Here is a 15,296-nt window from a genome sequence, read left to right on the forward strand (position 1 = left end):
ACATATATACCCTCTCACAGTGAACGGCCCATCAGTTGGAGTAAAAAGTTGTCCCAAATAACTCTGTCATATCACACCCTTAGACACTTCTTCCTTGGCTTTGAGAACCAACATGTACAAGTAGAGTAGTCTTCACTGCGCGAGGCTCTTGTCAATTCAGCTAAAATTCAGCGTAGTACAACTGTCTCGAATACTGATCGTCAGAGAATGATATAGTTTGCAACCTCGAGTTTCGGTCACAAGATATTTCAAAGCATATTCATCTCCCTGTTCTTCAAGAAGCATGAAGAATTGAGCATTGCCAAAGCTGCATAGACTCCGCCTCTTTGTGACTCTTTAGACTAAAGGGCTCAGCTATCATGACTGACCACCAAGGGGAAAGTGTAGTTATGATTCGTTACAAAACAGGAGAGCATACGATGATATCAGGGATGAAGTTCCATGACGCTTTTCTGCACAAGAACCGAGCGGTCATTTAGATGAGGTATCTTCTAATTAGTAAGCCTTGAGAAGTCAATATGAATGTTTTTTTATTAATTTTGAATTCATAATCCTTTCTAATCACAATACTAAACAAAAAGAAAGGGCCTTAATAGAAAAATATATCAAGAATTGTTCACAAATAAGAGAGTGGGCTAGTGGAATGCATATATATATATTATTGACTATAACGTAGTTTAACACCGAGTGGCCTATATCACCGAGTGACTCACTTTCACCTCAATTTACACCCTTCTCTTTCAATATACATTTTATTAACAATCCACAATGAATTCGAATAATCAAAAAGTTTATATACTCCTCACTATTAAATCTATTTATAAAGATAAAAAACTAAACATTTGAAAAGCTGTTATACTCTATAATATCCCTCATACAACTCTTTAACATAAAATAAAAGGTTTACCTCTTTATACAAAAACTCAAGCCAATAATTATAAAATTATAAAATTAAAAAAAAAAAAATTATTCAATATATATTCGATATGGATTCAAAAAGATTCCTATTTAAATTAAAAAATATAAAAAATATAACGAATTATATTCTTAAATTGAAAAATACAAAATGTATTGGAAAACTCTAAATATATCGATTTGTAAAATATCGAATCGAATTAAAGATATATTTTAATTATATTTATAACTTTTAAAAAGCTTTTTATAAAGATTCTAAGTTTTTTGAAAAATAATTTTAATTAATTATAAATATATAAATGAAATACAATATTTCGAATAGAGATTTTTATAATTTCAATAAAATAGATTTTATAATAAAGATTATATATATAGTAATAATAATAATTAATATTAAACGAAATAATAAAAGTAAAATAATATAGTTAAGTAATTGAGAATGAGCTATAATAATAATATACAAAAATAAAAAGAATGAAATTATTCTTTTATTTTTAATAATTTAAGAATAAGTTTATTTCTTTAATTAATATATTGAAATGAATTTTTCTATAGAATAAGTTATTAAATTTATATTTAATAAATAAACGAATAATAAAATAAATTTAAAATAATTGAAATATTTCAATAAGTATATTAAGAATTAAAGAAAGAATAAATATTGAATATTAATATTGAATAAATATAAAAGCTATAAATCAATAGCTTTTCAAATATATTATAAAGAGAATAATATTATATATTTATATTTATTATTATATTTATTGTTTATAATATTGTTTTTATAAATAAAAATAATATAGTATAATATTGATATCTTTTAATTTATATATATATATATTCAAGTAAGAATAAAGTAATTTTCACTATGAATTCGAATTATAATTTAATAATGAAAGATTGAAAGATATATAGATCGATTAGATAAGATTGATAAGATAATAGTTAATTACCTAATCGTCATTTCGAAAGAATGAAAGGAAGATTAGATTCTTTATCTAAAGAATGGCTGGATTAGGAAAAGGATTTTAAATAAAGAAAACTGATTCTAAACAAATAAGTATAAAAAGGAATCTAATCTTTCAAATTGTAAAATAAGAAAGTTAATCTCATATAATTTTTCAATCAAAATTACATATCACATTGTTTATATAGTTTATTAGTCATTCATCTGAGTATACTTCCATTTTATATATATATAATTATATATATATAATCACTTTTCATATACTTTCGACCTACAATAGGTTATAAATTTGGTAATTCATATATATGATTAAAAAGCAAATTACCCTAGTATATAATGTGATATATATCGAAAAAGCAATAAAAAAGCTTTCAAGAAAATGTTGAAAAAGCTTTCGAAAATCTAAAAGAAAATTGATTTCCGAATCCGAAATTAGATACACTCAAAGTGCATCTAAAATTCTATTGAAATTTAATCAGAACTTAACATCTTATACATTATATACAAAAGAATATATATTAATACAAATCAATATCGATTTTATATCTCTTTTCGAATTCATATAGCTCTTATATATATATATATTATATACACTTCTATCATACTACAAGGTAGTATTATTAAATAAAGTATATCATTGGGAGGGACTCCCTTATATATATATACATCTACAATCCTTTTATATATTATCGATCTATATATATATCATCAACCCCTATATATATATATATATATATATATATTATCGAAATATATATCATATATATATCTGCGAATCCTATATACGCATATATATTATATGGAAATATTGTGGAGTTATCCCGATTGATTGATCGAAGATAGTACAAAGACTTTAAATAATAAACGATATAATATAATTCAATATAATAATAAGAAAGTCTATCATATTAACAATTTATATCACTATATTATCTTCAATATAAAAATCAAATATTATCCAATAACTTATCAAAACGAAGATCAAGATATAATAAACTAATTAGATATAGAAGACTCTATTTTCAATATATTTATATATTATATTTATAATATAGAGAATATAGAGAGAAATCCTAATTTAATTATTGAAGAATCTTAATCACCAGAATATATATCAAACACATATATAACTAAAACACTAAATCCGAATATAAATCTTATTGAACTAGAGGATTATAATTCAAATCTTATATTGAATATATTAAGGAGAGAAAGAATATAATTGGAACAATTCAATATCCCTATCACATTGGAGATCGAATAAGAAAGACAATATAATAGGATATCATATATATCAAGCTCCTACCCCTATAGAAGCACTAGCTCTTTAGCCTTCCCATATATAAGCCTATATCCCTAAAACTAAATCTAATTAAGTAAATAAAATTAGGTCTCTAGAAGTTATACAAGTACATATACATCATCCATAATAAATAGTATAGTAATTATCTTATACGAAGATGCCCTAGCTTGAATAGATTTTATTATATATATATAATAAGATTTAGATCAAGAGGTAGCAGCTAAATCTAATACGAAATTCGTATTAATATATAAAACATATAATATAACTTCGCGAAGTTTTCGCAAAGTTAAAAAACACCCCTGAATAAGATTCTGATTCGTATAGTACTTACTACACTATATTATATTTAAGAGATTATTAAATATGAATCACGGAATCAAATATATAGGCCCAATTCTGAATGGTCGATCTAATTATATAAAATGGTGTAATAAAGCTAAACTCTTTTTAAAAGCTAATAGCATTATGTCCTATATAAACGATTCAAATAATGACCTTAATAAACAATATTATTTTAAGCCAAATAATACACCTATATCTAAAGAGCTTCATTTAAAATATAATGAAAAATTAAAAGAATTTAAGGAAAAATCTAAAAGAGCTCTTGCCATACTAAAATCCATAATATCAATAGAATTAAATAAAAGATTTAAAGAAAAATCTAATCCAAAAAAGCTCTAAAACATTATAAATAAAATATATAATGAAACCTCATTAAATCTAATAAATCGATATTTTAATAAATTAATAGAATCAAATTATAATGATTTTAATAATATAGATAAATATACAAATAATATATTATTATTATATATTTATTTAAAAGATTTAAAATTCGAATTGCAAAAGGCTTATATAATTTGAATAATATTTAATAACTTAAATGATTCTTTTGATTCTTTTAAATCTAAAAAAACAAAAGAAATTTCTAAAGATTTAATTAATAATAATATTGATTTAAATAAATTAATATCTGAATTAATATTCGAGGAATCTAAAATGAAAGATTCTATAGAATCTAATAAAATCATTAAGCCTCAAAATACTATTCCAAATTGTATATATTATAATAAAAAGGATCATTTAAAAAACAAATGTTTTAAAAAGCACCCCGAACTTTATAATAGAGATTATAAAAAATCTAAAAACTTTAATAAAAATAATAATAATAATAAAAATAAGCTTTATAAAATTACAAAAGAATTAAATAATCTTAAAAAATCTAATAAATCTTATAATAAATATAAAAATAATAAAAAGGCCAATCAAAATAATAATAATAAAATTAAAAAAGATTCTAAAAGCTCTAATATTGAAGAAATAAATCAGGCCTCTTCAAAGGATTTCAATATTACATCTAGCTTCGAATATGAAAATAATATTATAATTTTATTAGCAAATCATATTATTAAATCTAAAAATAATATTATATTAAATTCAAGAACTATAAAGCATTACTATTCAAATAAAAAATGGTTTATAAATTATAAAACATATAAAGTTCTAAAATATACTAATATAGCAAATGGAGAATCTATATTAATATTAGAGTATAGGGATATTCCAATTATTATAAATAATAAAAAAATATTCATTCGAATGGTTAAGTATATACCCTTGCTAAAATCAATTCTAATTAGCATTAAGCAAGTGGCTAAAAAGGGATGGGCTAGCAATATACTACCCCCTAGTAATGTTTATAATTTTTCAAATAAATTATTAAATATTAAAGCCGAAGTTAGATGGATTGATAATGCTTTCTATTTAGAATGCGATATAAATTATGAATTAATAAATCAATTAAATCATAATATAAATATAAATATTATTAATAGGAATACAGATTCTAAAATAGATTCGAAAGATAAATCTAAAAAGGAATCTGAAAGTTCTAAAATAGATTCGGATATAGAATCTAAAAAGGAATTGAAAAATATAAATCTTAATGATTTAGACCTTTGGTATAAACATTTAAATCATATAAATAAAGATTATATTATAAAAACATTAAATTTAAAAGAATCTAATATTAATCTAAATCATTGTGAAGTCTGTATATATGCTAAAATGATTCAAAATATTAGTAAAACTCTTTTTGATATTAAATTAAATCAATTCGAAAGAGTTAGTACTAATATTTGTGGATAATTTAAAATATCAGGATTAAAAGGGGAAAAATATTTTATTACTTTTACCGAATAGGCTACAAAAAACATATGAGTATATCCTATTAAATATAAATCTAATGCTTTTACTATATTAAAAGATTTTTATAATCTAATATTAAATCAATTTAATAAAAGCATTAAGATAATAAGACTCGATAATGCTAAAGAATTTAATTCGAATCAATGGAATCTATTCGCTAAATCAAAAGGCATTATATTAGAGTTTATAAGTCCTCACCATCATTTCCAAAATGGAATAGCCGAAAAATTAAATAGATATTTAATAGAAAGATTACTAGTATTTATAAAAGATAAAAATCTACCTACATTCTTATGACCTAATATATTAAAGGGTATAGTTTATATTAAAAACAAACATTATAATAGAACTATAAAAAGCTCTCCCTTTAAATTAATATTAAATAAAGAATCTAATTTAAAAGGAATTAAAGTTCTAGGGTCTCTAACATATGTATTAAAATATAAAGAAAAGAGAACAAATAAGCTTGATTATAAATCAGAAAAAGGAATCTTAATAGGATTTGAATCATTTAAGAATCTATTATTTTATATTCCAAATAGAAATAAAATTATGAATTCTAGTAACTATATTATTAAAGAAGATATCTTATATTATAATAAAGATACGAATAATAATAATAATCTTACTATAAATGACCTATTAGAAAGGTTAAATATAGAAACCCTTGAAAATGATAATCAAGAAGAAGAGGTAGATATACATAATAATATTTATAATGATTTAAAAAATAATAATGATTCTAATAATTCTAATATAAATAATAATAAAAGATTAGTAATGGAAATCCCATATAATTCTAATTTATCTATTCTAATAAAACAATCTAAATGTACTAGAGGAGTAGAACTATTATTAGATATACATAATCTTGTTTATATATCATATATTGAATCAAAGAATCAAAATTATAAAATTAAATTAAATAATATTGGTGACGATCAATATGAAAATAAAATATTATTATGCTTTAGTGTAAAAACTGAAGAAAAAGTAATAATAAAAAGGCCTTATAATAAAAATCTAATTACCCTTGAATCATATTCAGAAGCTATAAATTCGGATCAAAAAGAAAATTGGGAAAAAGCTATGAATTATAAAATAAAAACCCTAGAAAAGAATAATACCTGGGATATTATTAAAAAGAATAATAATATTAAAGAGCTAAATATCTTAAAAACAAAATGGGTTTATAAAATCAAATATTTATCCGAAGATAATATTGAATTTAAAGCTAGATACATAGCTAAAGGATTTGAGCAATTATATAGCTTAGATTATTTAAATACATTTGCTAGCGTAATAAAGCAAATGGCCTAGAAATTAATATTTGCTTTAGCAATAAATAAAAGGTAGTATATATATAAAATAGACATGATATTAGCTTTTATTCAAGAAGATATTAATAAAAATATATATATTAAATCTCCTGAAATATATTATAATGAAAATATAATATTAAAGCTAAATAAAGCTCTATATGGATTAAAACAATCCGCTAGAATCTGGTATACTACATTAAAAAGCATATTAAATAAATTAAATTTTATTAATATAAAATCAAACGAATGTATATTTATAAATAAATATTCAAGGTTAATATTAAATATATTCGTTGATAATATTGCTATTGTAGGCTCTAGCGAAGTTTTAATAAAAGATTTTATAAAAAATCTAAAAAGATATTTAGATCTAAAAGATCTAGATCCTATAAAAGACTATTTAGGTATTCAAATAAATTTAAATAAAGAGTCTATAGAACTTTTTCAAAAAGAATATATTGAAAAATGTCTTACAAATTTAAATTTAGAAAAATGCACCCCTATAGCCACTCCTATAATTGCTAAAAATAATTTAAAAATAAATCCTAATAAAGCAAATTTAAATAATATTAAATTAGCTCAAAAAATAATAAGAAAATTATTATATTTAGCATTAGGAACTAAATGGAATATTACATTTTCGATTTTAAAACTAACAAGATATATATTTAATCCTAGTAAAGAACATTTAATAGCAATGAAAAGAATTTTTAGATATTTAAAAGATACTAAAAACTTAAAACAATTTATAAAAAAGATTATAATAATTTTATAAAAGGCTTTTGCAATTCTAATTATACTGATAATAAGAGCTCTGCAAAATCTACTAATGGATATATATTTATATATAAAAATAATCCAATTAATTGAAGAACTAAACTACAATCAATAATAGCTCAAAACACAACCGAATCTAAATTAATTGCTATAAATTTAGCTACTAAAAAAGCTATATATTTAAGAAGAATATTAATCGAATTAAATCAATATAATCAAGAAAAATTTCCAATATGGATAAACAATACAACAGCAAAAGCTATATCTGAAAATGCTATATATCACAATAAAAACAAGCATATAAATACAAAATATTATTATATAAAAGATCTTATAAATAAAGAACTTTTAAATCTAAATTGAATCTCGACTAATAATCAAATAGCTAACAGATTGACTAAACCATTGAATAGAATTAAACTATCTAGATTTATTGATATAATTCAAAATTATAATAATTATTAAATATTATAAAAATAAAAATTAGTACTCTTTTTACCTATTTAAAAAGGTTTTTTAATAAGACTAATACTAGAATATATAAATTAGTACTCTTTTTACCCTTTTAAAAAGGTTTTTAATAAAGCAAATAATATTCTAAAAATAATATATATAATACGAAAATATAACTTTACAAAAACTTCACAAAGTTATATAAAATTATATAATATTGTTTTATTCATTATTTTATTATTATTTTATATATATAATTAATTAAAAAGATAATACATATTAAAAGGGACTATTGTTTATAATATTGTTTTTATAAATAAAAATAATAATATAGTATAATATTGATATCTTTTAATTTATATATATATATATTCAAATAAGAATAAAGTAATTTTCATTATGAATTCGAATTATAATTTAATAATGAAAGATTGAAAGATATATAAATCGATTAGATAAGATCGATAAAATAATAGTTAATCACCTAATCGTCATTTCGAAAGAATGAAAGGAAGATTAGATTCTTTATCTAAAGAATAGCCGGATTAGGAAAAGGATTTTAAATAAAGAAAACTGATTCTAAGCGAATAAGCATAAAAAGGGATCTAATCCCTCAAATTGTAAAATAAGAAAATTAATCTCATATAATTTTTCAATCAAAATTACATATCACATTGTTTATATAGTCCATTAGTCATTCACCCGAGCATGCTTCCATCTTATATATATATAATTATATATATATAATCACCCTTCATATGCTTTCGACCTACGACAATATTCAAATCATTTAATTCAATTATTTGATATTGGTTGTTTTAATAATTTGAAATATTTATATAATAATCAAATTGATAGATTTATTAAGATATATATCAATTATATTTCGAAGATTGAATTCTTTATAACTTTTAAAGTTATATATAAAGAATCAATTATTTTTCAGAATATAAAATCAGAATTCCAAGAAACAAATTTAATTCTATTTAATTCTGAAATTGTATTTTCGAAATTAAATATTCGAATTTGTATATTTACCCCTCCCTTTTTCGATTTAGATTAATAAATCTCTCAAACCTTTTACAATTCAATTAAAACTTTTTCTTAATCAATATTAATTAAATCTCAAATAACTTGTTATCAATTAAACTTCTCTATATTTATATTCGAAATTATATTAGTTTTAACTAAAAACACAAAGAGATTAATTTATAAAAATATATTTTTAAATATAAAGAATTGTATATTTCAGATAATAAATAAAGTATTAAGTAAGTGTTGATGTATAAAAAAAACTCAATTATGTTAAAAAGAAATGTTTATTGAATAAAAGACTTTTGATATATTATCTCAATAAAAGATTGATATTCAGATTTAATATAATGAATATCAAAAAGAGAGAAATTCTAATAGAAAAATATCTTCTAATCAATATTATAATAAATATAAAAAGATAAAATATAATATAAGAATCTATCAAAATAATATAATAGATTCTAAATTATTAGATTTTTAATAATTTCAATTAATTGATTCAATTATTATTAAATAATATAAGTTTGAAAATGTAAATTGAAGTGAAAGTGGGCTACTCGGTGATATGGGCCACTCGGTGTTAAACTACATTATAGAATTACTATAGTCATCTAAATCTAAAGCTTGAAGTAATAGATATTATATGTGTATATAAGGTGCACGTGTCATATCTTTCCAACAAAAATAGCCATTTTTCAATTTTTTTATTCCTGTGTTTAGACTTAGAAGGTCTTACAATTTGCTATAATAAAATTTGATCATAATACAAAATAATATATAGATTCTATTAGAAAAATATATGAAATTTTTTTAATGAATTTTTTCACTTTCATATAATCGATTAGATTTAAGTAAATTAAAAAATTCGATTTTTTGACATTTGCTAGTAGATTTATTGTGTTTTTCGATTTTAAATCAAAATGTCAAGATTAAATAAGTTTCTAAAAATACTTTATTTATTTTTAATTGAAATTCTATTCAATTCCTACTATATATAAGAGCTTGAAATATAGTTATTCAATTTATAAAGAATTCTAGTTTTTTTAAAAACTATTAGAATTCTACAATAGAGAATATATTAAATGGACTTTTCTATCGAATATCACGTGTCTGAACACATGATATCTCATCACGCCTATCTCAGTTTAAGGCTAGCGCTAACCCCTTGTTATTTATTTGATCTTTAATAATCATTGTTAGAGAACCTTTTTGTAAATACGATATATAGACTTGCTAAAGTCATAGGCTTTAGCTGTCCTACATAGTTTTAGACTAATACAGAATGTGGATGAATCAATCAGCCAATCAATAATTAACTTCATCCCTGTCAAATCTTGGAATAAGTAAAGCATTCTTATTCTCAGTCTAGCTAAGAAAGTGGCCTAACCATCTAATACTGCCAATTATAAGGAAGGACCAATCTAGTTGTCTAACATCACAGAGATTTATCGCATCAAAGGGGTCAAAAGTATTAATGTGTAAATAACCCAAAACTACCCAGAAACCAACAATCTCAAGAAATGAGAACCATAAAACCTTAACCAGTAATTATGACATTTACACCTCTATCTTGATTGTATATTTGTTCCATTGCTCATCCTCAAAGACATCCATGGCCACCTCATCCAACGTAACAATAACCTCCCACCCCGAATCCCTCACCGGCATCACCACAAACATACCATCACCAAACCCACCATGCAACAACCTCATGAGTTGATATTCTCCAATCGCAGGATGCCAATCATTCGGCATTACAAATCCTTTATACGAAGTGGAAGCTATTCCCGTCGTCTTACCATGTATGGCCCCATAATAGTTAAGTGTTTTCGGATCCTTCAAACTTCTCATTACCGCAATTGCATTATCGATAAAATCGGCATCGACATCTTTGATACCTTGGCGGATTGCGGCTGCCGCGAGCGATAGACCTTCGGGTTTCAGGAGGTCTTCTACTAACAGAAATGGTGTAGCTGTGAATATGACGGCATTGCCGATGAAATCGGATGGTAAAGGTGGATGTATAGTTCTTCGGCATTCAACAGGGAACGAGTATTGAACCCTGTCAGTAGGAGTGATGATGCCTGCCTTGACGCGAGCTTTAATCTTCTGTCGAAAGAGGAGTGCACAAACCGCGTCATGACTACTTATGAACGGACAATCGGGCGGCAAACCCTTGGAGCAATCTGATTTCAGTTGATTCACAGACTCATTTTTGAGCCTGTACATTGTCGAGGAAATCGAACCCTTTACTCTTGAAGTAAAATCGAACGCTTCATTCAAAATCAAGAAAGCCGGCATCTTCGTAATGTCCGGTATGGAGCTCGACCTCGAAAGTCGAGAGCGATCCAGCGTAGCAGGACTCATCTTCACTACCGGTCCACGATTATCACAAGTGTATCGTGCCATATCTTGTATGACCCGTGTAATAGCTGCACCGTCCATAGCAATATGCAAAATCGATATGCATAGCAAAAGACCACCTTCGATAAAATTTGCCTGAATCTTACAACAATCCCAATCATTTTCAAAGTCCACCATCTCAACAACGGAGCTCAGTTCATCATGTTTTAAAAGCTTCGAGGAGAAATTCGCATTTTCCAATTCCTCGAAAGTCAAAGGTAGCTCTTTGATAATAAGTCGTGCCTGGCCGGGTGAGAATCGCCAAGCACCCGATGCGCAGCTCGCGCTGTTGGCTAGTACGGAATACCGCTCTACGAGTTTTTCCATTGCTCTACATAAGGCTTGAACGGCTTCTGAGATTCCATGATTGTCATTTGTCGAGAAAATCAGGACTCTTCTTGAGTAAATAGCGGGCAATGCTGAGTCGACTGCTGATGGTTGTTGTGCGACTTTTAAGCATGGAAATATGTACTCTTCTGAGCAGTCGTTCGGGATTGACTTCGAAAGCATAACTAGAAAGTTTTGTTGATGCTGATTTTATGGAAATAATGTGATATTGAGGTTGATTTCCTCGATGTTTGCTGGATCATGAGTGGTAAGTAATGGGATGATGTGAACTGGGACTTACTCGAACCTACACAACATGCCTTCCGGACTCTGGCTAATCAAGAGCAGCTCATTATGCTCGGTCCGAAGGCGCGGAAGAAGACGGATGCCGAATATACTGTCACACGCGCTGGGTCTCAACTGGGATAGGAGAACTATCATTGGCTGGACAGTCCGCTATTTTATTTCCCTCTGCTAATGGACTGTCGTCCAATGCGGTTTCGTGATGTGAACTACTTCAGCCAAGTGTCTTTCAACCTCCCTGCGGAGGTTCAACGTGGAAAAAAGCCATGCTAATAATGATTACAATGAAGCCTCCGATCATTTTCAACATGTCTCTCAATTGCAATTCTTCTCTGCTGTTTGCCAATTTCGAAAGATTTGTAATTGTCCTTGTCCGGCTGTTTATCGGTCGCCGGAGCCCTTATTTTGTGGAGGTATTTACCTAAGCTCAAACTTTAATTTGACTTCTCCATGCAGGGGCTTGATTGTACTCTCATTGTTCTTTTCCTCCAAACAACCTATAATCACTTGTTTATGATACCCTCCAACTTAATTGGTGTCTTCAGACAGGTTTGAAGAGGGTCTACTGAGCTCAGAACATGGTGAAACGGACCTGGTTTGGTTAACCCTACATGACTTGACGGGATCTGGTGGGGTACTGTTTAAAGATGGCCCCACTACTCTCACTCTTCGCAAACGAAGATCGGAGGCCGACTAATTATTAGCTGTTGAAAATTTGATTGGTTGCATTGGAGTGCTGCAATTGTGAATGATATTCGTGGTATTTGTAATGCTCTTTCAAAACGCTTCTCTGATTGTCTTTTCTGTAAAAAGATATATCCAACAATCCACTACACATATATGTCTGTGGTTGTGATAGTTTAGAAGACCTGCCAGCAAAAGACTTTCCAGCCATGGCGTCTAAATTGTTGAATTTAATACAAGACTTTGAATCGTCAGCAGTTTCAGTTCCATCCATTCAATATGGAATTTTCGTTATTTGCGGCGTCTTGGTATTTGTGAGTGGAAGTTTGCCATTGTGTCACTTCGAATATTCTAACCTTTTCTCCGCAGGCAACCATCACTATAATCCTGATGAATGGTATCTACAACCTATACTTCCATCCGTATGTACCAATAAGAGAAACCTCGATAACTAAGGACTTCATAAAATCATACCTGCTAACATGATAAGATAGACTAGCCAAATATCCCGGTCCCAAACTATGGGCATTTACAAACCTCCCCAACAGTATCGGCCGAATCCAAGGCCTTATGTATCTCCGCCTAAAAAGCGCTCACGAAAAATACGGCCCAATAGTCCGTTCCGCCCCCAATGAGCTCTCATTCATCACACCCGAAGCATGGACAGATATTTATGCGAAAAAGCCCGGACGACCCGAAATGCCCAAAGGAAATTATGTTCCTCAACCAGGTACAGAGAGTCTTTTCGATCATCCAGTTCACGAGGAGCATCAACGAATTCGCAAATCTCTCCGAAATGGATTTACCGAAAAAGCGCAAAGGGAACAGGAACCACGAGTTAAGCGATTTATGGATCAGTTGATGAACCAATTGAAAAACATTGCGAAAGATGGTGAGGTCACGGACATCGCGAAATGGAATTATTTGATCGCATATGATATTATTGCTGATTTGTGTTTTGGGGAAAATTTCAAGGGTGTGGAGAAGGGGGAGGATCATAAATGGTTAGTATATACCTAATCCATGTATTTGTTTATGGTGTGACTTGTTATACTGATATGCTTGATAGGATCGGCATTGGTATAAATACGTCCACTGCTTTTACAGTTTTCCACGAATCGAAGAGAATCTGGCCCTTCAATAAAATTTTAACTTATATTCCATATCTAACCAAAGCTGTTTCGTTACGAATGCAACATGTATTCTTCTTGAATCAGCTATTGGAAAAAAGAAGAAAGGCTCAAGATACAGAACCGGATTTGTATGTCTTTATTCATTACCCCACTGATTTAAAAAATGAAACTAATCATAAGCTAGCATGACCCACGCCTTACCCTACCTCGACCGACCCGGTGGGATCAACCTCAGCGAGCTCCAACGAAGTCTGGAAATTGTCGTAACCGCCGCCTCAGATACAACCGCCACACTTCCCATCGGTGCCATATATCATCTCTGCAAAAATCCATCCATATACGCGAAGCTCAAGCACGAAATACGAAGTAGTTTCAACTCTGAAGATGAAATACAGATAAGCAGTGTTTTCGATAAGCCATATTTATTGGCGGTTCTTAAAGAAGCTTTGAGAATGCATCCTCCCGTTCCAGGAAATCATCCGAGAAGGGTGGGGAAAGAAGGTGCGGTTATTGCGGGAAATTATGTCCCCTCGAATACGCTGGTTTCGTTTCCGCATTGGGCGGGATATCATTCGGAGAGAAATTGGAATAGACCTGGTATGTAATCATGAGGACCTCCTTTCCTTTTAAAATGTTGAAGGGATCATCGATGTTCAGAAAGCTAAATCTTGCGTCACCATCAAGATGATTTCGTGCCCGAGCGATGGATGGGTGCGCCCGAATTTGAAACAGACAATAGAGCTTGTTTCAAGCCTTTCAGTCATGGTCCTAGAGAGTGCATGGGACAAAAGTAAGCTACTTCCCTCCAAATCATTCCTCTAACAGGGTAAAACAACTAACCAAACCCGCTACCTAGCGTCGCACATGCCGTCACCAGAGTGCTAATGGCTCGATACATCTACAACTTTGATTTCGAATTAGCTGATCCCGAGGATGGTTTAACAGATGGTGCTAGAGTAAGACTAGTCTGGTCGCATAAGCCGTTGCTCCTAAAGATTCGTTCTGTGGGGAAGGAGATGAGATGATATGGCTTAAAGGTACGGGCATGCTGTATGAATTTACTTGTATCCTAGCTTGCCGTTTTGTATCGTATCTATCATTGCTGGTAGCTTGCTAAGTTGTGGTCGGAGCTGATTCGACGTAATATATAATGCTACCTAACTCCTATACACCTGATATTAACGTTTTATCTGGTATTAACTCAAATTTAGGATTTTTAGGGTCTTTTATATATATATAATTATATTTTTATATTTTTGAAAAAAATTCTAATTTAATAATGATTTTTTTATTTTGCTAACATTCTTCCTTATTAAATTTTATTTTTAAAATTTTATCTAATATTAATTAATATCTCGTTTACTTTTAAAACTAACTTATTAAAAATAACTTTTTTGAACTTTTCAAAATAAATCGAATTGAATAATATATATTTTATCCAAATCAGATTTAGTTCGTTTTTG

General features: G+C 27.6%; 2 protein-coding genes across 3 annotated transcripts; one reads left to right on the top strand and one right to left on the bottom strand.

The window, feature by feature from the left end:
• Positions 1-10,318: 10,318 nt before the first annotated feature.
• Positions 10,319-12,046, bottom strand: BCIN_07g07120 (hypothetical protein). Of its 2 annotated transcripts, XM_024694282.1 has the most exons (2): positions 12,025-12,046; positions 10,319-11,967 (listed from the first exon to the last, which is right to left on the bottom strand). In XM_024694282.1, the coding sequence occupies exon 2, from the start codon at positions 11,894-11,896 to the stop codon at positions 10,541-10,543; it is 1,356 nt and encodes a 451-aa protein (XP_024550072.1). In that variant the 5' UTR covers positions 11,897-11,967; positions 12,025-12,046; the 3' UTR covers positions 10,319-10,540. The 2 variants fall into 2 exon arrangements, with proteins under 2 accessions (XP_024550072.1, XP_024550071.1); XM_024694283.1 differs by having other exon boundaries at positions 10,319-12,046.
• Positions 12,047-12,821: 775 nt separating this feature from the next.
• On the top strand, positions 12,822-15,062 carry BCIN_07g07130 (hypothetical protein). The gene is made up of 7 exons (XM_024694284.1): positions 12,822-13,014; positions 13,070-13,122; positions 13,195-13,704; positions 13,770-13,961; positions 14,018-14,430; positions 14,518-14,623; positions 14,690-15,062. Exons 1-7 carry the CDS (start codon positions 12,910-12,912, stop codon positions 14,856-14,858), a joined length of 1,548 nt encoding a protein of 515 aa, XP_024550073.1. The 5' UTR covers positions 12,822-12,909; the 3' UTR covers positions 14,859-15,062.
• Positions 15,063-15,296: the final 234 nt, after the last annotated feature.

The sequence above is a fragment of the Botrytis cinerea genome, chromosome 7 (genome assembly GCF_000143535.2).
Source record: "Botrytis cinerea B05.10 chromosome 7, complete sequence".
NCBI classification, from domain to species: Eukaryota; Fungi; Ascomycota; class Leotiomycetes; order Helotiales; family Sclerotiniaceae; genus Botrytis; species Botrytis cinerea.

Bases quoted from the DNA above. Each gene is read 5' to 3' on its own strand.
- BCIN_07g07120 (XM_024694282.1), bottom strand. From the start codon at position 11,896: ATGCTTTCGAAGTCAATCCCGAACGACTGCTCAGAAGAGTACATATTT.
- BCIN_07g07130 (XM_024694284.1), top strand. From the start codon at position 12,910: ATGGCGTCTAAATTGTTGAATTTAATACAAGACTTTGAATCGTCAGCA. The intron at 13,123-13,194 runs GTATGTACCAAT...ATGATAAGATAG, and splicing joins TACAACCTATACTTCCATCC to ACTAGCCAAATATCCCGGTC. The intron at 13,962-14,017 runs GTATGTCTTTAT...ATCATAAGCTAG, and splicing joins CAAGATACAGAACCGGATTT to CATGACCCACGCCTTACCCT.